Consider the following 26,317-nt stretch of genomic DNA (forward strand, 5'->3'; position numbering starts at 1 on the left):
AGCGTTCACCCCGCTTCGCTGCGGTCACCCCGGAACGCAATAAACTTTGTTACTTAGATAATTTTTACTTTTTCGCTTTCAAGTGATATGATAAAAACCATAGAAGATTGCAGTAAATCTTAACATTATATCGCCTGTCATTTATGTTAACCCGCCCCGCTTCGCTGCGGTCATCCCGGTGCTGGCATATTGTAAAAGTGTCTGTAAAAATAAGCAAATCAATTAAAAAATTTTAAACAGAAGATTCAAGCTATTTTCCGCTGTATATCGCCTGTCATTTATGTTAACCCGCCGAGTGACACGGTCATGCGGGTTGCATATAATACGTTTATTTTTACCTATGATGAACTAATAACAAAGGATTTGTACGTTATGGACACTTGAATGGTCAATTATCTCAAGACACTGGTAATTAAAAATTAAAGTGATATGATAAAAACCATCTAGGGTCCAAATCCTAATAACCCCCCAAAAATGAAAGAAATTGGTTCAGCCGTATTAGCGTGATGAGCGGACAAAGGATTTTGTACGTTCTCTTTTATATATACTAGCAGCGTTCACCCCGCTTCGCTGCGGTCACCCCGGAACGCAATAAACTTTGTTACTTAGATAATTTTTACTTTTTCGCTTTCAAGTAATATGATAAAAACCATAGAAGATTGCAGTAAATCTTAACATTATATCGCCTGTCATTTATGTTAACCCGCCCCGCTTCGCTGCGGTCATCCCGGTGCTGGCATATTGTAAAAGTGTCTGTAAAAATAAGCAAATCAATTAAAAAATTTTAAACAGAAGATTCAAGCTATTTTCCGCTGTATATCGCCTGTCATTTATGTTAACCCGCCGAGTGACACGGTCATGCGGGTTGCATATAAATACGTTTATTTTTACCTATGATGAACTAATAACAAAGGATTTGTACGTTATGGACACTTGAATGGTCAATTATCTCAAGACACTGGTAATTAAAAATTAAAGTGATATGATAAAAACCATCTAGGGTCCAAATCCTAATAACCCCCCAAAAATGAAAGAAATTGGTTCAGCCGTATTAGCGTGATGAGCGGACAAAGGATTTTGTACGTTCTCTTTTATATATATAGATAGATAACTAGAATTTGAAAGGTTTCTATTCATGTTCCCTTTTAGTTGAACATAACTAATTCTGTTAATAGTTTCTTAATTAGAAAACTGATAGTGTGCGGTAATTCACGTATCACCTGCCTGTCTGACAGAAAATTCTAGTTCAAGTTCCCACCAGTTTAGTAATTAGACTTTGTTTTGTGTTATTTCAAAATTACAAGTAATTTGATGACCTTCTGTTTTGTTTTACAGAAAACTTACCCAGTTCTTCCAAAAGGTGGTGAAGCACAGCTGAGAATCTTCAATGAGCTTCCTTGTGATGTTCCAGTGGTTTTTGGTGATAACATACTACCAGGACAGCAAATGATCAATGCCACTGGTTTCAGTTTGTACAATATTCCAGTGAATAACAATAGAACCTTTTCTATAGCCGTAACTCCTGGCAGCAAATGTCCTGGATTTACCGAAATCCGTGGTGATATTACAGTATGGGAAAAGCAGGTCAGTATATGTAGTTGAACCTCGATAACTCGAATTTTTTTTCACATTCTCTTGAACTCTCCATAAAATCAATGTTAGTATAACCTATAAGTCGAGTGTTTAAAAATTACGTCCTCGATAAGTCGAATTTTAAGAGTTCCATAATCGTATATAAAAACCTCGGTAACTCGAACTTTCGTATCTGCGAACCTGTACAAGTCGAAGTTTACCGCTATAATTCGAATTTCTCTGATGTGACCTCGATAACTCAAAGCTATAGCTCTATGCTTTTACACAATTGCCATTGTTGCTAACGTGTAGTGTAAGTGTGTTCTACTCATGTCTAGACATGAAATCCCTCTTCCCTCCAAAGTAATACATGTCTAGTATTTTATTTTTATAATCATCTCTCTTAATTTAAGAACTTTCACAACTTCGAGTTCTAGAGACTGAACTAATAAAACTTAAGAGTTATAGAGGTTATATAGTCACTTTTAATGAGGAATAGATAACTTGAATTTTTGTTTGTTCCCCTCAGCTTCGAGTTATCGAGATCCCACTATACATACGTGATTTCTTTTTTTTTTCTTTTTTTGTATATGATTTGAAAAAAATGAAATGAAATCTTTAAGTTTTACGTCCCACGCATATGCCAGTTAGGCTAAAGGAGACGGTGATGATGAGAGATGAGTGAAATGGTGGAATGAAGAAAGTGGGAGGAAACGGGAGAACCCCGAGAAAACCCACGAGCACGGTATCTGTCCACCACAAAGTCCATACGGCGCGAGCTGTGATCGAACCAGGGACCCCAAGCAACGGAGGTGAACGCTCTACCATTGAGCCACCGCGCCCCCTGTATGATTTGAGGATTGCCCTATACTTAACTTTTCTTACGGAGGTTCATCAGATATCACAGGGGTTGATTGATCACCTCTGGTGGTAGAAGTTCCCGGTTCGATCCTAGATCATGCAAGTTCGTGATGGAAACACGGTGCATATGTGTTTTTCCGAGGTTCTCTCCTTTCCTCCTACATCGTTATGCCACCAATTCTCTCACAATCTTGACAAACACCGTGCTTGTGGGTTTCCTCGGGGTTCTCCCGTTTCCTCCCATTTTCTTCATTCCACGATTTCATTCATTTCTCATCATCTTCTTTAATCAAGGCGGCATAACCGTGGGACGGAAAACTTAATTTCATTTTCACTTTTTTTTCTCTCAATCTTCACTTTCATTAATCGTCCGTCTTACTTAGCCTGAACCACTGGTTCTCAAACTTTTCCACTGGCGGGCCACCAAAGCATATTCACTATTTGGTTTTGGATTTTGAGTTTAGCGTCCCTTTCAACAGCAAGGCTATATGAGACGTGGACCTACAGCTTAACATGGAATTCGAACCACGTGAGCTCCCGCCGGGAATCAAGCCCAGGTTTCCGAGGCCAAAGGTTCGTACACTAACCGCTTAGCCACGAGGGAGCTCATATTTATTATTGATACCAACATAAGTTGTACTTACAAACAGCACCTTGTATACCACAGATTGAGAAACCTTGGCCTAAAAGGCATAGTCGTGAGATTTACATTTAAGATCTCATTTCATTTTCATTCCCAAAGATGCATAACTGCAAAAAGACAACCTCGCCATTAGACTTTATCCTCTGCTGAACCAATCTAATGTGGATTATTACTCAGTTCTCTAAGTTCCTGCTTTGTAATATCTTGGCACCTTTTTTCTTGCCCTATACGTAGAGACGTGAAGTCAAAATAAAGTGTATAGATATACCTAAATGTATAATAGAAGGCCCTTTTTGGTGTTTTTAAATCGCGAAATAACGTTAATTTCGTACTTTTTTCAAAATAACACCGAAATACATTGCATAAAGCGGTAGATTTGCGAAATCGCCATGTTGACCGGTAATACTAATAAAATAACAAGTTTCCTTTGCAAGAAAATGTGATTCACAGAACACCGTGAGTCCTGTTATTTTTAGACCGGTTGGTTATAGTGAAAGTTTGCCCCTGAGATTTTGCTGCCTGTGCTCTTGAAGCAATATCTTTGCCAGCTTCCAACGTTGATTCTGAAAGATATTTTTCAGAATACAACTCCGTAGTTACAATAAAGGAGACAAAACCTTAAAGAAGAAAATGTGGAAATATTGACAATTCCATCCTTTGAAAAATAAGAAACATTGAAGAAACTATAAATTCGCCATTAAGTGAAAATGTGTGTTGATATGAATTGCGTTTTAAATAAGTTTATTGCGAACTGATTTTTTTGAAGTGAAGAAAATGTTTAAAAAAAAAAAAACACTATGCTTATGAGTTGCATTTTGGATAAGTGTATTGTGAATTGATTGTTTTTTGAAGTGAACAAAATGTTAAGAAACACTGCAGCTTGGTTTTAAGTCGATATATGTATTCAAATCACACATTAAATAAATTCAAGTTAAGGAGAGTTATTAAGCCATTTCTTCAGATGGTAAGTCCAAAAATATAATTTATTCTTTTAAATTTAAGATGTCAAAATTTAAAACTATTCGTTTAATTTTAAAATTTTATTTTAATTTGCTTTCACAGACTACTTTCTTTGTGTTTGCAATATACTTGCTTTTCAAAACAATTACAGAATAAAGCAAATAACCCCTATTTACTGGCATTAAATCGCGAAAAATAACACCGATTTTGGGAAAAAAATAACACCGATTTCGGGAAAAAATAACACCGATTTCAGGGATAAAATTAAACTAAAACTTCACGTCCCTACATATACGAAATCCATGTTAGACGCCCAGACACACGCAGCAAGTGCATGTTACTACTCAATGGAATTTTTTGTGGTTATTAATATCGAAGACTCTGAAATGCAGCCAGCAAGTTGTTCTAGGGGAGTGGCATGACTTTTTCAGGGTGACTGGGGTTTATGCATACTACAAGCTGTCCGAAGTATCTCTTCAGAGTATGGATACATATATAATTCTTCTTCTTCTTCGTCTTCTTCCTATTGTTATTATTATCATCATCCAAAGAACTGTATCTTGTGTTTAGCCGATAGTTGGTATATTTTTGATCTGAATTTTTTTCATAATATTCTTCACATACGTTTCTTTGTTGATTTTTTTTTTTTTTTTTTTTTTTTTTTTTTGCTTGCTACCTTACTGGAACACTAAAAATTTTATTCCATTTGTCCCCAAAGCTGCTACTCTGAAATTTTCCATTTATAAAACTATCGTTACTGCAAATAAATTTTATTCTATTCTAAATATTTTCCAAACTAAATTTGTTAAAATTCGTTCAGAACTTAAGTTATTACAGAACTTTTAGTGTTAACATATTTAACTTAGTGTCGTGCCTTAACAAAGGATGTTAACAAATGGAAATGAAATCTTTAAGTTTTACGTTCCACGATTATGTCGGTTAGGCTAAAGGAGACGGTGATGATGAGAGATGAGTGAAATGGTGGAATGAAGAAAGAGGGAGAACCCCGAGAAAACCCATGAGTACGGTGTTTGTCCACCACAAAGTCCACACGGTGCGAGCTGGGATCGAACCAGGGACCCCAAGCACCGGAGGTGAACGCTCTACCACTGAGCCACCGCGCCCCCCAAAGGATGTTAGTTTTGAATTTTAACCATATCTCTCTTACCCCCCACCCCCTCTTTTTGCTTTCTTCTAGGCTTCTTTAGTTTGCGTCTTGTGAATTGGTATATGATTCTTATTTTCAGTGTGCTACCTTAACGAAGCATGCATCTTGACAATGCGTAAAGTTAGAATCACAGATAGTAGGAAATGCAATATAGAAACAAAACTTGAACTGAAAATCCATTTGTTTCACTTGAAGTTTTTATCGATATAAGTGGTTAAAGAACAGAAAAAAAAAAAATTCGAAGAAGAAATAAGATTAAACTCTGGACTTCGTTATGTAATATCCTAGTAATAAAATTCCTAACCGTGTTATCCAATTAGGCAAATGAAAATTACAAATTGGATTATTAATTTCAGTTGTTTTAACCCTTTCTGACCCATTTGGAATCATAAGCTTCCTTGGCTTTCATAGTGCATATATAGTGTCGAATGATTCCAAGTTGTCTCATACGTTGTAGTTATAACGCCCTGGGAATATATAATTTTGAGGGAAAAAAAATGGATTTTCTTACTTCCTTAGATTTCAACATATAATCCATTGAAATAAAAAATGTGTCAATTTCCAAAACATAATTCAGGTCAGAAAGGGTTAATTTAACGCGTTGATATGGCTTAAAATCACAGTCTATAACAAAATAACTGCACCGCCTAATCCAACGAAAGGAATATTGAGTTTTTGACGATTCACAGTAAATAATACTGTTCATAGTAAACATTACATCTATCAGAGATCTTAGTTGGTATGTATGTTAAGAATTTACAAACTAATTCTTTACATAATGCCATAATTTATGTCTATATGACACACACAATCCTGGTATCCTGGTCTTGAATAAAGTAACACTGTTACATATTGCAAAATATGACATTACAATAATGATTATAATGAGCAAAACTTAACGTATCTGAACAAATGAAAGACCTAATGTATATAAATAAATAAATAAATAAAAAATCATTTTCCTACAAATGTCTCTCAGAACTTCGTATGCCACCCCTTAACCACCTTCAGTGCTGCCAACCTCTGTGGCATGTTGTGCATCAGTGCTTGGCATACATCAACATCTATTACGTGGTATCATACGGCAACAATGGCTTCGATGAGCTCTATCTTGGTCTTAAAGGTTTTTCCCTGAGCCCACAGGACATGAAGTGCCTAAATTCTCAATGGGGGTTCATATCAGGAGAGTTCGGTGCCCACCACAACCGTGTAGTGCTCATCTCAGAACATCACGTATTAACTACTCGTGCTCTGACAGGGAGCGTTATCTCTTGGAAGATGAAGTAATCTAAATTTTCACGTGAAAACTAATTTTTAGCCGTTAGCAATAACCTTTTTGACAGTGGTATGATGTATTGTTCGGCTGAAACGGTTCCAGTATAAATTTCCAATTTGTCCACACCTCCCGAAGTGAAACAACCCCACAGCATAACACTTGCTCTGAACTTTTGTGTTGCCAAATGTAATCACTCTTCAGTTCCTCACCCTTCCTCATCGAGAGCATGACACTGCTATCATTCTTAGTCACCATATTTTTTTTTTTTCATCCGAAAATATTACGTGTTTCCATTGGTCAACATCCCAGGTACAGTACATGTCACAAAACTGTTTCCTCGCTTTGATGTGCTTTTCTGTAAGACAAGAATTTTTCTATGGTCAGATTTCTTCTTTCTTCAGCACCCTGGCAATGGTCATGTGGAACACAGTGACACCAACATCATCAGAAACATTTCGAACAATTTTTCTTGTGGTAGAAAATCGCTCGTTTACTGCTACTGTCTTTATTTCCTGCACAACACATGGACTTATTCCTGGTTTTCTCCCACAAATACTCTTCAAGGATGATGTGGATTGGTTACTTTGCTTCCTAAGAACTCTTCCTACCGTGGTGTGATGCACATGAACTTTTTGCAGCTACCTGCCGCTGCGAATAGTCCGCTGATTTTAGAGCAAATATCATTCCTTGTTTGCGTGGTGACGTAACGCTTATTATTTTACTCATGATATATACTGGTCACAGTTGCAGCACGAACTTGCACTAATAATGCAAAATTTAACTCAGAAAACTCTTGAAACATTATTTAATAACATAATAAGTCTAGAGCAACGATTTTCCGCACAATTTCCACTTTTAAACAGACCATCTAATTAATCGGCATCAACCATTCTCACAGACATCAGAACCACCTATTGTAGAAAAGTAGAATTGAAGAAAACTGTAAAAATAGAACAATAAAGCATCAAGCAGCACCAAGCAACAATTTGAGACTCAATTCGACATTGTAAGGTACATAATTATTTTGATATTAAAACATTTCGGTCTTTCTCTAAATTTCTTCAGTGGTGCAGTTATTTTGTTACATACTAATTAGCCATTTTCTAATATAAACATTTTTCATTTGCTGTAACAATAAACAATTATTTAATAAATACGTAAAAGACTTGGAGAGTCAAAATATTGTTTTCGGGGGGCCACTATTTGCTCCCGCACCGTTGCTACAACCCTGAGCTGAATGTAAAAGTTAATCAAAGCATAATTTCGTCCCTTATTTTGATGTATGTGAAAGTTGGTTGCTGGATAAGGAGAAAACAAAGACTAACTTAAAAAAAAAAAAAAAAATACGAGGCGCGTTCGAAAAGTAACCTCCGATTGGTCACTGAGCATGAAGTAGTAGGACAGCGCTACCATCTTCGGTCAGACGTGCTCGGTAGATCAGTCTGCAACCAGGTGTGGTAGAGTGAAGGTTTTCTGATCACTAGTTCCACTTTTGTAGTGTCTCAAAATGTGTACTGCAATAGAAAATCTCGCCAAGTGGGAGGTACGAGCTGTTATGCGTTTTCTTACAGCAAAACAATACTCGGCAGCAGCTATTCATCGGGAACTTTGTGCCTTGTATGGACCAAGTGTGATGAGTGAAGGAGTTGTTCGTGAATGGGTCCGTTCATTTAAAAGTGCATGAACAAACATTCATGACGAAGAGAGGAGTGGCAGGCAAACAGTGGAGCTTTCCAATGAATTTCCACAAATTTCCAGGCCTGTGTTATATGACGTAGTGACAGAGGTCACAAGCTGGCTTAAGGCACAGGAAGGAGATTTTTATGCTGATGGAATTTCTAAGCCAGTGCAGAGATATGATACGTGCTTGAATATGGAAACTATGTTGAAAATAGAGCAAAGTAGTAATATAATAATATAATATAATATGATTCTTCTTTTTACTTTGGTGTTTCTTTTTTTTAACCAATCAGAGGTTACTTTCAGAACGGCCCTAGTAGGAAGAGATGAACATCAAATAAATTTAGAGAATAATACAACCCAAAACTACGTACTAGAATGAAACCAAAATGCATTTAAGAATTTAGTTTGAAAATATAAGTTCTCTAACGTCGGCAGCATCATTGAAAACTTCGTTTTCGGAAGTCACTTAAATATATAGTTCATGTGAGAGTACGTAGACTTCTTGCTCCACACATTCAACAAACTTTTGTAGTTCTACAGCTACGAGACAATGCGAAGTCTTGTCTTTGAGGGCGTTTATCTTTATTCTTAAGGAACCCAAAGATTCATGATTACATAAACAAAACGTCGCTGTTAGACCCTATCCTGTCCTGATATATAAATGTGTAAAAGATATTGAGAAATTATACCTTTTTAATTAATCCTTCTACAAATGCAATTTTCAAAATGAGGCGTGTAAGTATTTTTTTTTTTTTAAATAAGAACAAATATTCATGCTAAATAAAAAGTTTCTTTTCATGAAACAATTTTATTATGTAAAATTTTAATAAAATCTAAATTAAAAGCCAGTCTTATTTTTTTACAAATACTATTTTCTTATAGAACGTTGACCAAATTTTCTCACTGTCAGCTGCTACGAATTTCCAGGGCTGAAAACTAACTTCTATTTATAGATGTAAAAGCAATGTTTCTCTCAGTGTATGTACTAAAGTTATTTCAATCATGTTCTACTTTCAAGCAGACCGAATAATAAGACAGCGTAAATTGAGCTTGTCAAATACACGAAGTGATACCCAAAATATCAGAGAATGTCATTGTGAAAATCAGAAAACTATATTAAGCCCTAATGTCCTCCGTCACCTTCAAACTAGTCTCCTCCGGCATTTATGCAACGATACTAGTGTTGTTCCCACTTTTGGAAGCACTCCTGGAACTGCGCAGAGTAAAGGGTGTTCAGGACCCGTTGCGATTCCACTTGAATGCCTTCAATGGAATCAAAATGTCACACTTTCAACGCGAGTTTCATCTTTGGGAACAGATAGAAGTTGCACGGGGCTAGGTCAGGAACCGTTGCCGTGTTGTTTTCGGCCAGGAATTTCGTCACAACGAGCGATGTGTGCGCGGGCGCGTTGTCATGATGCAGCAACCAGTCTTTCGTTTGCCACAGCTCTGGCCGTTTGTACCAAACATCTTCCCTTAGTCTCTTCAAAATCTCGCAGTAAAACTTCCTGTTAACTTTCTGACAAGGTGGAACAAATTCCTTCTATACAATTTCTCGAATGGCGAATGTCAGAAAAAAATAATCAGCATCAAGTTGATGTTGCTGCGAACTTGTCGAGCGTTTTCGACCTTGAAGAGGATGTCGTCTTCCATTGTGATGATTGCTGCTTCGTTTCCGGGTCATAACCATAGACCCAAAATTAATCATCTATAATGACTCTGGTTAAGAAGTTTGGATACTTTCGAACTCTTTGTTACAGCTCAGTGCATATCTGAATCTTGAGTGCTTTGGTCGATGCTGAGAAGGCGAGGGACAAACTTCTCTGCAATTCGTCTCATGTTCAGTTCATCGGATAGAATTCGTTGACATGGACCGTACGACAATCGAAGTATGTACAAACATCAAGAATTTTCTGTCTTCGCGAATCACATCACACATTTTTATAATCATTTCCGGTGTTCTGCATGTTGACGGTCGACCCTAATATTTATCTTCTACAGACTCGTGGCCTCCTTTTGAAATTCTTGAACCACTCAAATGTTCTTGCTTGACTCAGTGAACTCTCACCAAATGCCTATTCCAGCATGCGGTGGGTTTCGGCTGCAGTTTTCTTCAACTTGACACAAAACTTGATGCAAATTCTCGCTCCTTAACCGTCAGCCATTTGACAAATCCCAGAAGCACTGAAACACGTCCTGACACGCGCAACTACAACTCTCAACTGAATGCGCCAAAGATGACGCAACTTTGTGATGCAGTAGCTAATACATGTACCTCGAGACATCTAGCGGCTTAATGCTCTTGCTTTGTACGGTAAAAAAATTCTCGGATATTTTGGATAGCACGTAGTATATGAATCAAATGTTTGCATGCCCTTAAAAACTAAGAACTTGTACATTTTAACTCAAGATGAAACAGCATTGGAGCATATTTATACGATAAGAAGGTTAATTTCAACCTGAGAACACTACCGCAACGTCAGTCACGAGGGCATTATTTCCTGTTTTGCTTTGTAAATATCTCGAGGGATTCTTTCTACGCCAACCAGTTCACCAGGGATACATTAAGGTTATATGAAATGAAATATTTCTAACGTCCCGTGCTTAAGAAATACGACTGAGTGATTCCGAAGTTGACACAATGAAGAGAAATGGGAGGAAATGGGACAGCTCTAAGAAACGCTGTAGTCGACTAGAACCTCACATGACTTAAAAATCGAACCAGAACCCTTCAGATCAGTGCTCTACAACTAACACACATTCTTTCTTTGCGAGATCGAGGTAGTAAAAATGCACCTATAGAAATTCAGTGATTGTCAATATGTATAGGGTAAATTTAGTATTAAATCACGTTAGAAATTTTAAGAAGAAAACTGAAAACATATTAATTGTAAAATAATATATATATTTTTTTTTAATTTTGTACTTTTTTCTTTCTTTTCCAGGCCAATTCGTACTTAGTCACAGCTAACGGAATACACGGATCAAAATTCAGTGAAGATCATATAGACAAGTCTGAAAATGGAAATCCTATTGTAAGGTAACACTAGTTGTAGAAATAAAACAAACATAACTACACTCTCGAATTATTTTCTAGAATAACTTCAACTTATATTAATATATACTCAAATAAAATCAAATGCCTAGATCAAGGATGAGGAACCTGAGGCCTTAAAACTGTATGCGACCTTCACGGTCGTAGAGTGCGGCATCCTGGGCCTGTTGTGAAAAGTACTAAATGATAATCATTTACCTTATATTATTACGACTCTCAAGATCGTCTCTTAAAGCCGCAGATTCCCCATCCCTGATGTAGATTATGTATAAGCTTACTAGCATGGAGGAATCATGAAAGAATGAAAATAAAATTCAGTCGACAGTATATCCTGGGCATGGCCTTGGATGTAAAATTTTTAAGGAGTTAAAAACTCTTTCTTTTTTTCTTTTCTTTTCTTTTTTCTATCTTTTTTTCTTTTATTTTTTTCTCTTCTCTTTCTTACACACACAACTCTCTCTCTCTCTCTCTCTCTCTCTCTCTCTCTTTCTTTCTTACTTTCTTTCTTTCTCTTTATTCTTTTTTCAACTTTTCTTTCTCTTTTCTCTTCTTTTTCTTACACACACACACACACACACAACTCTCTTTCTTTCTTTCTTTCTTTCTTTCTTTCTTGCTTGCTTGCTTTATCTTTCGTTCTTTCTTTTTCAGTTCTTTTTTCTCTTTTTCTCTCGCACAACTTACTCTCTTTCTCTGTTTCTTGCTTGCTTTTTCTTTTCCTTCTTTTTCTTTTTCTATTTTCTTTCTTTCTTTCCTCTCTCTTTTTCTCTTCTATTTCGTACACACACTCAAAACTAACTAACTAACTAAAGTCCCTCTTTTTTCGGTTTCTTTCTTTCCTCTCTTTTTCTGTTCCCTTTTTTACACACGCCAAAACAAAAACTCTCTCGCTCTCTCTCTGCGTGTGTGTGCCAGTGAGACAAAAAAATATAAATAAATAAAAAATAAAATAACTACTGGATAAATCACCATAACTTCCGGTTTCAACATTGATTTACATAGAATAAAAATTAGAGGTAGCAAGAGGTTGCTTTTGGGAATGGATTTAGGTACCACCTTCTCTTTTAACCCTGTATTCAAACTAAAGTGGCAGAAATCAACCACTTTCGGTTTTAACGTTTATCGTTATAGAATAGAAACTGTGATAGATAACAAAAAATGAAATGAAATGAAATCATTTATAGTTTTAACGTTCCACGATTATGCCCTTTAGGCTGAGAGAGACGTATGATCAAAGCAAGTGAGAAATGAAATGAAATCTTTGAGTTTTACGTCCCACGCTTATGCCGGTTAGGCTAAAGGAGGCGGTGATGATGAGAATTGAACGAAAATGGTGGAATAAAGAAAGTGGGAGGAAACGGGGGAACCCCGAGGAAACCCACGCACACAGTGTTGTCTACCAAAGTCCATTTGGCGCGAGCTGGGATCGAACCTGGGACCCCGCGAACCGGAGGTGAACGCCTAACCTCACTCTGCTTGATTATTTTATTTAGGACTATCTGAAGGACAAAGTGTATGTGAGCAAATCACAAACAATAGAGCAACTCAAGAACAATATTCGTGCAGAAATACGGGCACTAGGACCAGAAGTGTTGACTCCTATTATAAAGGCCTGTACCTGTGAGACCCATAATTGCGAACACCTACTTGAGACTATATCCACACATAAGTATAAACAGTCTTCCGTCTTTGATCTTTAAGTCTGTGAAAAACAATGGAAACTAATGATTAAAAAAAAAGTCATAATCCCTTCTTGACTTTGACCCACCCTGTATTTGTGTAACCGTAAGTTAGTTGGTTGACAAACAAAAAAGAAAAGTAAAAACAAACAGAGCTCATAATTAAGGACTATTTTAATTTATAGCAGGCTTAAGGATTGTGCGCAACAACTGATTATAAATTAATACAAAGATCTGGTGTCGCGAATGTGATAATCAAATTACACTGTTTGAAACCATATTTTAAACCAAGGGAATTATTTAACTTTTCTTTAGATATATGTATTGTAGAAAAGCTATTGGTATGTAGCCAACTTAATAATCGAATGTTGTTTTCTTTGACTTTTTACAGGGTGATCCACGATTTACCTTCCAGGCAATTTACAAATGGTTCCAGTATTAAATTAGTTGGTAGTGGAGATCCTGTGTTCGTTAAAATCCATGGAAATATTAATGCATCTGAATACGTCAATCTGGATCTGGGAAGGTAATATTTGTGTTATTGCAGTATCTGCTTTCTTTAGCAGCTTAGTACGAGTATATGTAGTGCCAAGAATTATTTATTTATTTATTTACCTTCAACAGAGAAAAATTCTCCATTTGTAGAAGGCTCTTACAATCTATTGCATACATTAAAGAAAGAATTACTATATTAATAAGTGATAAAAAAATTAAAAGAAAAAAGATAGTAAAAAAGAAAATAATTGAAAATGAAAATACAAAAATGGCAAGAAACGTTCTTTTCAGATACGCAGTTAGATAATAGATATCACTATAAACAACACTTAGGTCTTTGCTTCTGAATATTTCCAGATACACATATTTAAGTACATACTATACACGTTTTATATATGTACTTACATATATAGGCACACGCACATATGCTTGCAAGCAAGAAAATATCAATACATAAGTAGAGTCCATAATTATGCCCAGAGCTATTTATTTTATTCTATATCATTATTCGGAAAAAATCTATTTTTGATTAACTTTTTCCTGATTAAGACCAAATTCTTCTACACTCTGACCAAGGGTGAATTGTTGTATGTATTTGTTTTGGATATTTTATACCGCAGCAGATTTCTTTTTCTCAAAGTTCTATCTCTGATATTAAATTTAATGTATTGTAAAAAGTCAGTATTATCAAATATGCCATTTACTATTTTGTGTAGACATACCTCCTGTGCAATGATATATCTATCAGTAAGTTTAATGTAATTAAATTCACTTAACAAGTTAGAGTAAGATATTCTATTTACAAGAGTACACTGTCGTGTTTTCTTATAATATAAGTAACTTAGAAATCTTTTTTTGTATTGTTTCTATCTTGCTTTCTTCAGTTTTACATTTAGCTGTCCAGATCACTGACGCATATTCCAATTTTGACAGTACTAGACTTTTAAAAAGAATTCCTGTGACATTTACGTTTGTAAATATTTTAGTGCTTCTGATTATAAACCGTAATAGCTTGAAGGCATCTCGTGATCAATAAAATGTGTTTATTAAATTACATTTCTCTGTTAAATGTAACTCCCAAGTCCCTATACATAAACATACGCTCCAAATATTGATTTCCTATTGAATATGGCAGAGTTTCAGTTACAATTCTTTACTTTGTAAATAACATAAACTTACATTTTTTAATGTTAAAAATTTATTTTTATACTCCGTGTATATATATTATTTAAACCCTTTTGCAGTTTTAATATATCACAAATTGTTTGTATTCCTTTATACAACTTAACATCATATGCATACAATAAACATTTAGAGTTCTTAACATACCTTGACAGATCATTTATAAATAGTAGGAATAATAAGGGCGCCAAGTTTTAGCCTTGTGGTACTCCGGAATGCACATTATGCACATTTTTACGCTATTCAGGAGGGAAATAAACTTTAAAACGTATAATGATTTATACGAATGTACACTCATGTCCAAAATGATTGTTGCATATCTATAACTGCCTTCTTGTAAGAATATAATTTGATAATGATTTTGCAGGGTACTTTTAATACTAATACTATGTGTATAATCGGGAAATGTGTATTTGTGGTAAATTTCATAGGAAAAAAATTATAAATACGAAAATTAGAAGGAGTAAAACAAAATGTTGCTAAATGACCAAGAAAGTTTTATTTTTGTTTTATTGTTCTTATTTATTGCTCTTTTGACATGAGATTTGCCACGTACATGTCTTTGCTGATTATACACATACTAACATTATAAGAAATACCGGGCGAATTCGCTATCAAATTATATTCCTACAACAACATATTTATAGACATGCGACAATAATTTTGGGCAAGAGTGTACATACATTGTAACCGGAATACTTTTTTCGTAAACTCATTGATTGATTGATTGGGAATAATGGGAACGTCAGCAGCGCGACCTATTGCCTCTATCATGATCGAGACAACTGAGCAAACAATATGGACTATCAAAATATACGGTTCATGAAAAGAGCACTCAAAGATAAAGAATAAAACGTTAAAACGAAAGATAAAAGAGTAAATAGAGGAGATAAAATTAACAACAATAACAATATATTTGAATATTATAAAACTAACGTAAAAGAATAAATAGAGGAAACAAAACGGACATCAATAAAACTAAATAAGAAAATGAAATACAGACTACCAAGGGTGCAGATTTCTCTGTAAATTTGGCGGCCCCATTCAGATGCAGAAGGTACATTTATGGAGATTTTAAGACAAATTGCACTCAAATTATGCCAGATACTGTATATTCATAAATAAAATAGGGAGGCCCACATGAGCTTTGGGGGAAGGGGGCGCCTCGGCCCCCTTGCAGACTAGAGGTAAACGAGCTCAAAGAACTGTACTCAAGTCTGTAGCGCGAATGAAAGCAAGAACACGAGCAACACTGCGGTCAAGAGTAAGCAACAGTTCAATACGTTCTGTGAGATCTGAGTATTCAGGACATTCGACTATAATGTGCTGAATACTCCGTGGGACTAGGGCCGGCTCTACTATATGTGCAACACGTGCATTTGCACGGGGTGCCAAAATCTGTCCTAACTATATTATTTAAAATAAACATTTTTTTGCTGGAAACAGACTTCATGATGATGGTAGTTACATTTACTAAGCTGGCCTTCTATTTGAATACTACATTGATAAATCATGTTTAGCAAGCATTAGTTTCAGGTCACATAGACAGTGCTAAAGCAAATGATCAAACAAATCTCAGCATGAACTGTGTGATTGTTGTCAAATACAAGAACTCAATTTTCGAACAGTAGCAAACACCTGTTGCATTTAGTTAGTCATCACAGTTTTGATATGAAAACTAGTCTTGTCTTTGTCACAAACAAGTTCCTTATCATTGAAGGCGGAAACAAGTTTTTTTTTTTTAAGTTTTTAATAGATGTAGAAGGAAAATCTAGAAATAAAGATTAAGGAGCTAGTTGCACTGGAATTGCAAACTAATATATTGAGATTGAAGCTCGATATTGAATTAAATAAAAAGGATTACAACCATTCCTCTGCAGGTGTTTTCTTCATCTTTCACTAACATGATACATTATTAAAATTAGATGGGCACATGGGAGGATGATTCAAATCAACAAAAAATTGACTTACTTACCAATGAATCCTCTCTTGGGAGGTTTAAATATTTTCCATGCGTTTCGGAACTGCAAGCTAAAAGAATCATTCTTTATTCATAAATATAAACCTGCTTTAAATCTCGATACTGGCAACATTGATTGAATTTGGTTACCTACCTTTGATGCATGTTTTGAATCTGGCAATAGTGACGTAGCATAGACATCGCGCTTCTTTCGATTCAGTTCACTCTTTTGCGCTTTGCTCTGCTCGTGAAATTTCAGGATCCATTCTTTACGTTACATTTATTTAGTGTTATGTATTCCTTGTTTTACACCTTTTATCTCCTATCCGTTTTTATCCTTGTTACCTTGCCATTGAAGACGGAACAAGCTTGGCGTTCCGAAACGTATGGAAAATATTTACGCTTCCCAAGGGAGGATTCATTAGTAAGTAGCAATTTTTTTTGTTTGTTTTAATAGATTATTTTTTAAAGAAAAAGCAGACTCAACGAGATTGTATTTATTGTGTTTATGCCTTCCTGAGTGCAAGAGCTCTTTCCCTCCCCTTCGTTGTTCATGATGGGATAGCATACTTACAAATCGTTCCTTCTAAAATTTGTTCTTACTGGAGAAAGGGAGGGCCGCAAGTGATGCACGGGGTGACAAATTGCCTAGGTCCGGCCCTGCGTGAGGCAATACATTTTTCACAATACGGACAGTTCAAAGCGCACAAGGAATAACTATTGTGTCAAATGAGAGTATCCAATACCCTAACGCCCCAGGAGCAAAACAAGAGAATGTCTCACAATTCCCCACGAGAAGCTTAACTGAATAATGTTAATTGCCATTTGCCTGGATTCAATCTGGTTGCCAATGTGGGCGTATTCAAAATTTTAAAGTAGCTACAGAGGCAACAGAAACTAAGAAAGCAATGCTTATTACTGAACGGTAATGACCTATGTTGTATTCGTGAATGATGCATTGATACAAGATTAATTTACTTTTCGGATCAACTCGAACAGAAGTCGCTGCTTTGTGATTCGAGAATAAAAGAATTTTCTCCAGAAAGAATGAATCTCTTCAATAGTATGAAAAAAAAAGTCCCCTTACAGAACACGTTCTTAGCTGTGATTTGTATTTTAGTGCAGCCTTTTTACTGTTGATCTCCATGCACACAATACTTCTAAAGATACGCGTTCTTAAAAATTAAAAAAAAAAAAAAAAAAAAAAAAAAAAAACTTTTCAAAGATGTCAAAATCTGATCCATGTTGATTGAAGCATTTATTATTATTTTCGTGTCTATTAATTACATGGTGTACCAAATAATAAATATATATATCTTGCTGATAATGACACGTGGTGTTTCCAAAAGGTCTTCCTTGTTAATTGCAAATACAATTCGAAATAATAATGTCTTAATCTTTTATTTCATCGTGTTTCATTCTGTCATTTTTCCTGCTATGTGATCTCATTAGATTAGTTGAGATTAAATTTATCAGCGTTCAAAACAACAACATAACTGTATAAAATCATTGAATGGCGAAGAGTTGTGATCCTATTTACAGTAGGGAAGAAAACAATACTAGAATAGGAATTTCAGTGGTCTCGGTCTCAATACTAATTTCATTCATTCATTCTTTCTTTCGTTTTTTTTCTTTCTTTTCTTCCTTCTGTTTATTTATTTATTTATTTATTTTCTTTCTCTATTTTTCTTTTTTCATTTTCTTTCTTCAGGGGTAGAGCATTCACCTCTGGTGCATGGGGTCCTTCGTTCGATCCTAGCTCGCGCCAAGTGAGCTTTGTGGTGGACAAACACCATGTGCGTGGGTTTTCTAGGGGTTCTCTAGTTTCCTCTTACTTTCTTCATTCCACCTCTTCACATTCATTATTCATCACCGTCTCCTTTAGCCTAGTCGGCATAACCGTGGGACTTAAAACTTAGATTTCATTTCATTTCAGTTTATTTTTCTTTCTTTCTATTCATCTTTTTTCTGTTTTTCTTTCCTTCTTTCTTTCTTTCTATCCATCTTTTTCTGCTTTTCTCTCGCTCTATCTATCTATCTATAGTACCTATCTATATGTACACTCATGTCCAAAATGATTGTGGCATATCTATAACTGTCTCCTTGTAAGAGTGTATAATCGGGAAATGTATATTTGTGGTAAATTTTATGGGAAAAGAATAATAAATACGAAATTTAGAATGAGTAAAACAAAATGTTGCTAAATGGACAAGAAAATTTTATTTTCGTTTTATTGTTCTTATTTACTGCTCCTTTTGACATGAAATTTGCTACATACTAACATTATAAGAAATACCAGGCGAATTTGTTATCAAATTATATTCCTACAACAACATATTTATAGACATGCGACAATAATTTTGGACATGAGTATACAATGCACAGATGCAATGGAGAAGATGCATTGCAATGCCCACATGTGTGCAATGTACAGAGATAAAATACGGTATTTCCAGTGGTGTTATTGTAATTTCTTAACAACTGGTTCTGTATTTTATATACAGGGTGTCTCAAAAGTCCCCTGACATGAGGTAACTCTGTTATTATCAGAGTTACAACAAAATGTAAGAGGGGAAAACAGTCTCTAATAAAGGAATCTAACGTGAAGGAATTTTTTAAATAGGAATGTTAAATAAAACACTTTTAATGTTAAATAAAAGTGCAATGTTGCCATTTACCTGGATCCACAGCGCAAAGTAAATGGGGATTATTTGAAACGGGGGCTGGCCATCGACACGTTAGTTTAGAAAACAGTCACTTCACTTATGTTGTGGGTCCAGGTAAATGTCAACGTTGCATTTTCATTTAACATTGGGCGCATAAAGAGTATACAGCCCAAAGGGCTCGTCCGATTAAAAAAAAAACAAAAAAAACTCCGCTTTAGATTGAAAACATCATGTTTGGAGACTGTGTTTTCCCTCTTACATTTTGTTGTAGCTCTGATAATAAGAGTTATCCTATGTCTGGGGACTGTTGAGACACCCTGTAATATATATATATATATATATATATATATATATATATATATATATATATATATATATATAAAATGAGAGAGAGTGAGTATGAATATAAGTCTCTTAGGAAACAAACTATACAAAATAGTCAAAAAGAAAGTTTCTATTGCATACCACAAGTTACAAGCACGGACCTACAAGGTGGTGTGAGGAAATTAGGTAGCACTTCGAACATCTTAGAAAGAAATTATCCAAGATATATTGTTGTCAAAAATTATTGCAAAGACCTTAATCCACCACTGAATCGACAATTATTGATAATTATATGTATGCGTTTCAAATATAAATAACCCTCACTACTGCACTCCTGTAATCCGAGTTCTCATTCTTGATATCTGAGCATTTGAGATTAAGAAATAAACGCTTATACCTTATTCTGAGAAATCATACGTTTAATCCTGTAGCTGTAAAAATTTCTACAAACAAAGAGAGTTAAAGTAAAATTTACTACTCCTGGGTGTAACTGGGTAAAATTGCTTATGTCTGGCTATAACAAATGGTTCTGCGAATTCGAAATATTTTAACAACCGGTTCTGGCAAACCAGTGCGTATCGTCTGAATAGCACCACTGGCTGTTACACAAAAAAGTAAGCTAACGCAAATTACGATCATTACAGTCAATTATGTATAAGATGGAAGTTACCGTTAGTGAGAAATGTTAATAGTTCTTCTCTAAATTTATTAGTTTTCTTTGCTTACGGATGATGCATTACAGAATTCAATATCCATGTTAGAATTATCAAATGTGTGATTTTGAAAATATGGAGTTCTGTGGGTATTTGAATACAGATCATTTTTACTTATCCTAGTATAATTAGATAGTAGCAAAGTAGACTAGACCAAGTTCTATTTTTTACGAAATTGAGTTTATATATACGAAATTACTGGTAATGGTATGAATTTTTATTTGGTAAAATAGATAAGCTGTCCTGTTAATTAGGATATTAAGAGGATACCATTACACACCATTACACAGTGGGTTGAGATCCCAAAAAGGTGGTCAATATATGAAAACGTTCTTCAAATTGCACAATATTATGAATATATATAAGTATTCGAGGTCACTGATAAGGATTGTGAGGTCAATAATTAAAAATTTAAAATGGCGGATCCAATATATGGCGGGCAAAAATTTTTAATTATTCTCCAAATAGGCTGAAAAGTAGTTCAATCATATTTTTGAGGTCTCTGATAACGATCATAAATTCAGAATTTCAGCATTCAAAATGGTTGTGAAGTAAACTGCAATATAACAAAATAATACCGGGTGTTCAGAAAGTAGCTATGCAGTGCCATGTTGTGGTGTTATGCACATCATCATCTAGAAGATGCAGAAACATGTGCAACTGTGTCTTCAAGTGCAAGGGGATCACTTTTAGCATCTCTTAGAACTTCCATAACATTAAAGTTTAGCTTCGAGTTAATTTCAGTTGTTTAAAGTGGTTTATGGAAAATAAAATACGGCAAGTTATGAACTGCATAGTTACTTTCTGAACGCCCTGTGTGTATATATATTATTGCAGGGCCGCGGTGGCTTAGTGGTAGAGCGTTCACCTCTGGTACGTGGGGTCTCTGGTTCGATTCCTGCTCGCGCTAAATGAACTTTGTGGTGGACAAACACCGTGTGCGTGGGTTTCCTCGGGGTTCTCCCGTTTCCTCCCGCTTTCTTCATTCCACAATTTTATCCATTTCTCATCATCACAGTCTCCTTTAACCTAGCCGGTATAGACGTGGAACGTAAAATTCAAAGATTTCATTTCATTTTTCATATTTATTATTGCTATAGTGTCAAGTTACTAATAATTGTTACAAATTTGTATTCTGGACATCTATTGGGAAACGTGTGCATAAATTTTGCAAGGGAACTTATGTGCAGTTGTTTCTTTGTGAATTCTTTTAGCTTATAGTATTGTGTGTGTGTGTGTGTCGTAAAATCAATATGTCGATAGAATTATGCGGAATTCATAACTGTTTTTCAGTATTTGTCTTCTTTTTGCTTTTATTTATTTATTTATTTATTTATTTTTCGTTAATTTTAATTGAATTTATCACAAATTATCATTAACTATTTTATACATTTTGAATATCCAAAAATGTTGAAAATTAACAAAGTTAAGATACTTTCAATCAAAGTGTTGTTTTCACGTTCACTTTTATGTCATCCGAACTGGTCAAACGGCACTTTTCAAATGACTGCCTGCACTGCAGGTATAATGAAGGAACGAATGTTTTTAACGAAATTTGATACTTCAAACATTCTACTATGCGACCCAAGACCTAGAAATTCTCAAATCATTTTTTTTTTTTTAACCAGCTGTTTGGGATTTCAGCTCACTTTGCATTACCGGTAATTTCATATAGCTACATAACTCAATTTCATAGAACTTGGTACTTGATTTAGTCTGCCCTGCAAGTATCCAATTATGAACGTAAATAGTCTCGAGTATCTGCTATAATTAACATGTTGACCGCCATGTGCATCACCGGTGATTCACAGTGGGTGACATTGCAGAGTCATGTGCATCATATGTGATTGACAGACTTTGCATCCTTGTTTTTGAAGCTGTGTGAATCACCGGTGATGCACGAGCACATAAGTTTTAAATGGTGAAATATATTCTCCGTCCTTTAGCATCCTTAGGTTTCTGATAGTTTTTTCCCAGAAATTATTTGATCATTTTGATTCATATTTTCCTATAATAAAAGTGACTCCACGATGCACCTTACCCGATTTCCCTCTGAGAGTCAACTTGTTAAATGGGCGAAAACCATAATGTTATAAAGGCTTCTTTAAAAAAAAAGCTAGTCTAAACTTGGCTGATTTCAAACATTTCTTAACAGAAGTGCAATTATAAGCACTGGAAAATAACATTACTCTGCTTAGATCTTTATTATGTACAGTTGTCATTTATGAACTAATCTCAATTTTGACCAAAATTTTACTTATACAATTATGACTTTTGCCCATTCAATTCTAATAATTTTATACAAATACACAGAAGGAATAGTTACAGTGTTGAGTATAGCAAACTGGTTTCTGCAGCTAATGCGTGGTAACAAAATATCTATTTTAGCGCTTTGTTGTGGTATATTTCTAATTATTTCCTGCTCTAATACTATTATAGGTAATTAATTATCATTGTAGAAATTCATACTGTTAACTCCTTGAATTTAATTGATATCCATGTGGATCCCATAAAATACTCAGTTTCCAAATACCAGTGACATCTATTGGGATGTCATGAAAACGTATCCTTTATTAAGGGTCGTATTAATCCCGGAGATGATGAAATTTGTTAGTGGATGCAAGGCAAGAGTTAGTTCTACTATTTCTCCTTAGATGACTAGCGTACCATTGATATCTATGTGGATGTCATGAAAACGTATCCTTTATTAAGGGTCCTATTAATCCTGGAGATGATGAAATTTTTTAGTGGATGCAAGGCAAGACTTAGTTCTACTATTTATCCTTAGATGACTAGCGTACCATTGATATCCATGTGGATGTCATGAAAACGTATCCTTTATTAAGGGTCGTATTAATCCTGGAGATGATGAAATTTGTTAGTGAATGCAAGGCAAGACTTAGTTCTACTATTTATCCTTAGATGACTAGCGTACCAGTGATATCCATCTGGATGTAATGAAAACGTATCCTTTATTAAGGGTCGTATTAATCCTGGAGATGATGAAATTTGTAAGTGGATGCAAGGCAAGATTTAGTTCTACTATTTCACCTAAGATGACTAGCGTACCATTGATATCCATGTGGATGTCATGAAAACGTATCCTTTATTAAGGATCGTATTAATCCTGGAGATGATGAAATTTGTTAGTGGATGCAAGACGAGACTTAGTTCTACTATTTCTCCTTAGATGACTAGCGTACCATTGATATCTATGTGGATGTCATGAAAACGTATCCTTTATTAAGGGTCCTATTAATCCTGGAGATGATGAAATTTTTTAGTGGATGCAAGACGAGACTTAGTTCTACTATTTCTCCTTAGATGACTAGCGTACCATTGATATCCATGTGGATGTCATGAAATGTATCCTTTATTAAGGATCGTATTAATCCTGGAGTTGATGAAATTTGTTAGTGGATGCAAGGCGAGACTTAGTTCTACTATTTCTCCATAGGTGACAGCACCTTATTGACAGAAAAGAAAAAAATGTTTTGTCTCAGTAGATGACAGGCCTAAGGAAGCATTCAATTACGACAGATATGTTTTTGTTTTGAAGATAAACAATTAGCAAACTGAAGATCGGAAAAAAGGAAAAAAAGTTGATCTCCGGTCAGTGTTGCCAACCTGATGTGGCATAAAATCCTTTCAGAACATCAAAATTTCCCTTTTTCAGCCCAAATGTTCCACAATGCAAATATTTATTTTTAATCACTAATGTAAATGCTTTCCTCGCGCGTGCACAATAACTATGTCCCATATAACAATCTAGGCAGTCTTCTAACAGTAAATGAAAACCTGGTATTACAGGACGCACATAGGAAAATGACACATGGAACGCAAGGGGTTAAACAGTTTAATGTTTCATAAATTATTTCTAATGCAATGAGGATCTATTAATTAATATTGTAGTTTTTGTATGTAATGTTTGAAGAATATATTTTAATACTTGTATATATTTTATTTTTTTCAGTTACGATGTTTTCGTACCATTAAATGATACAGAGTACGAAGCAACACCAGTAACGAAAATCACAGTAGATCTGGGTGGAGTCTATACCTTGCTAGTTCAAGGCAACGATACAAGTAGTGTACGTTCATTAGAAATCTCATTAATCTAAGTTTCTGTCTTTCTTTCATTTTTAAATATAAATACTCATGTCGTACAGTGGTAGGAATTGCTAAAAATGGGGTCAAAAGTTTTTTTTTTTTTTTTTTTTTTTTACCTATACAGGGTGTTAAAAAATTTGTCAATATTTTGGGACTAGATTCCCCGCTTTAAAATAAGAAAAAAGAAAATCATATGGACCTGTGGTCGGAAAAGCATAGTTTCGTAGTTATAAGGTACCGAAAACGTGAAAAGATGAACTTTAAAGATCCATAGTTTCACTACTGTAGGACTGATCGTAGTCGGGTCAAGACATCACTGAAGAACTTGTATGTGAACTATCGAAATATTCATATTTCAGAACCCCCAGTACTCGCATAATAATTTTTGAACATGCTGTTTGGGAGTACTTGATCACTCTCCACCTACCCCATCTAAACATTGGTGTGTAAGTACTGGAGCATTCTTAAACATGGATATTTTGGATAGTTCACATACCAGTTTCTCAGTGCTGTCTTGATCCGACTACGATAGGTCCTATAGTAGTGGACCTATAAACTTCACTTGTTTCGCGTTTTCGGCACCCTATATCTCTGAAACTATCCAATTTCGAGCACAGGTCCATATGAACTTTTTTTCTTATTTTAATGTGGGGAACCTGTTCCCAAAATATTGTGACACGTTTTTTGGAACACCCTGTATAATAGAGACTCAGATTCATTGTAGAAATCAACTTCTATAGTCAGTCTATTAGAATGAATGAAATTATTTTTTCACAATTATATAATGGTTATTATAGTTATGCGCGCGCTAAAGTAGCCCCCAACTCCTTGTTTCAGTAGAGGAGTTATGGTGGCTCAGTGGTAGAGCGCGTACCTCTGGTGTGTGAGGTCCCTAGTTCGATCTCCGGCCAAGTAAGTCTATGGTGGACAACATCTTGTCTGTGGGTTTTCTCGAGATACTCCCGTTTCATCCCACACTTTCATTCCACCAATTCTTTTATCATTCATTTGCCTTAATCATCATTTTCCTCAGCCTGAAGGGCATAAACGTGGGACGTTAAACTGACAGATTTCAAAGATTTTTCGTTGTTTCAATAAATTTGCCATTTGGTAACTGTAAAATTACCTTTTCCCATGTAAACAGAATACAGGAAATGCATATATAAGTTAAGGTGGTAGTATATTGTACACGACAGAATTATAATTTGCAGTCTTTATTGTGTCTAAGACTTTGATAATAAATAAACTGTATCGCTAGAGTTTTGTGAGAAATAAAAAATATTTGTAGCTAAAAAAAAAAAAAAAAAAAAAAAAAATTGGGCCGCGTTGGCTCACTGGTAGAGCGTTCATCTCTGGTGCATGGGGTCCTCGGTTCGATCTCAGCTCGCGCCAAGTGAACTTTGTGGTTAACAGACGCTGTGCGTGTGGGTTTTCTCGGGGTTCTCCCGTTTTCTCTCACTTTCTCCATTGACCATGTCATTCATTTCTCATGATCACAGTTTGCTTTAGCCTATCTGGCATAACTTTTAGCAAAAAATCATAAAAGGTTTCTTGAATCATTTTTACATAATGAAAACTGATTTTTTTCGTTGCTGAGAGAAATTATTCTTGTATCAAATAGTAGATCTATAACATCAGAATCGTTAGATTTTTTTTTTCGAGATTTTCATATTTTTTATTTTTTAAAATTCCAGAGAGCTTCCTTCTTTGTGATCACTCCACCAAACAGCTTTCATATGTTGTGGCTGGTTCCACAGTATGTTGTGATAACCTTAGGTGAGGTCATGTTCTCTATAACAGGTCTGGAATTCTCTTTCACACAGGTAAGACATTGTTTTTCTTTTCATTATTATTTTGTAGATTCAAGAATTGTTTAAAATATTAATTATTTTATTGTATGGAGTACCCAACATTGTACATCATTAATCATAGTATTCGAAACAGACAAACGTGCAAGTAAAACTCTTCTC

General features: G+C 35.1%; 1 protein-coding gene across 4 annotated transcripts in view; it reads left to right on the top strand.

Annotated features, from left to right (window-relative positions):
* LOC145674409 (solute carrier family 15 member 1) overlaps positions 1–26,317 on the top strand; it is a 301,314-nt gene that overhangs the window by 263,815 nt on the left and 11,182 nt on the right. For all 4 annotated transcript variants that reach the window (XM_081744435.1, XM_081744434.1, XM_081744436.1 and 1 more), the window contains 5 exons: positions 1,336–1,584; positions 11,109–11,203; positions 13,289–13,423; positions 24,211–24,328; positions 26,042–26,170. In XM_081744435.1, the coding sequence (XP_081600561.1) occupies positions 1,336–1,584; positions 11,109–11,203; positions 13,289–13,423; positions 24,211–24,328; positions 26,042–26,170 (726 nt within the window). The remainder of the gene's footprint in view (positions 1–1,335; positions 1,585–11,108; positions 11,204–13,288; positions 13,424–24,210; positions 24,329–26,041; positions 26,171–26,317) is intronic.

Source organism: Thermobia domestica, chromosome 17, assembly GCF_964235325.1.
Source record: "Thermobia domestica chromosome 17, izTheDome1.hap1.1, whole genome shotgun sequence".
Lineage (NCBI taxonomy): Eukaryota > Metazoa > Arthropoda > Insecta > Zygentoma > Lepismatidae > Thermobia > Thermobia domestica.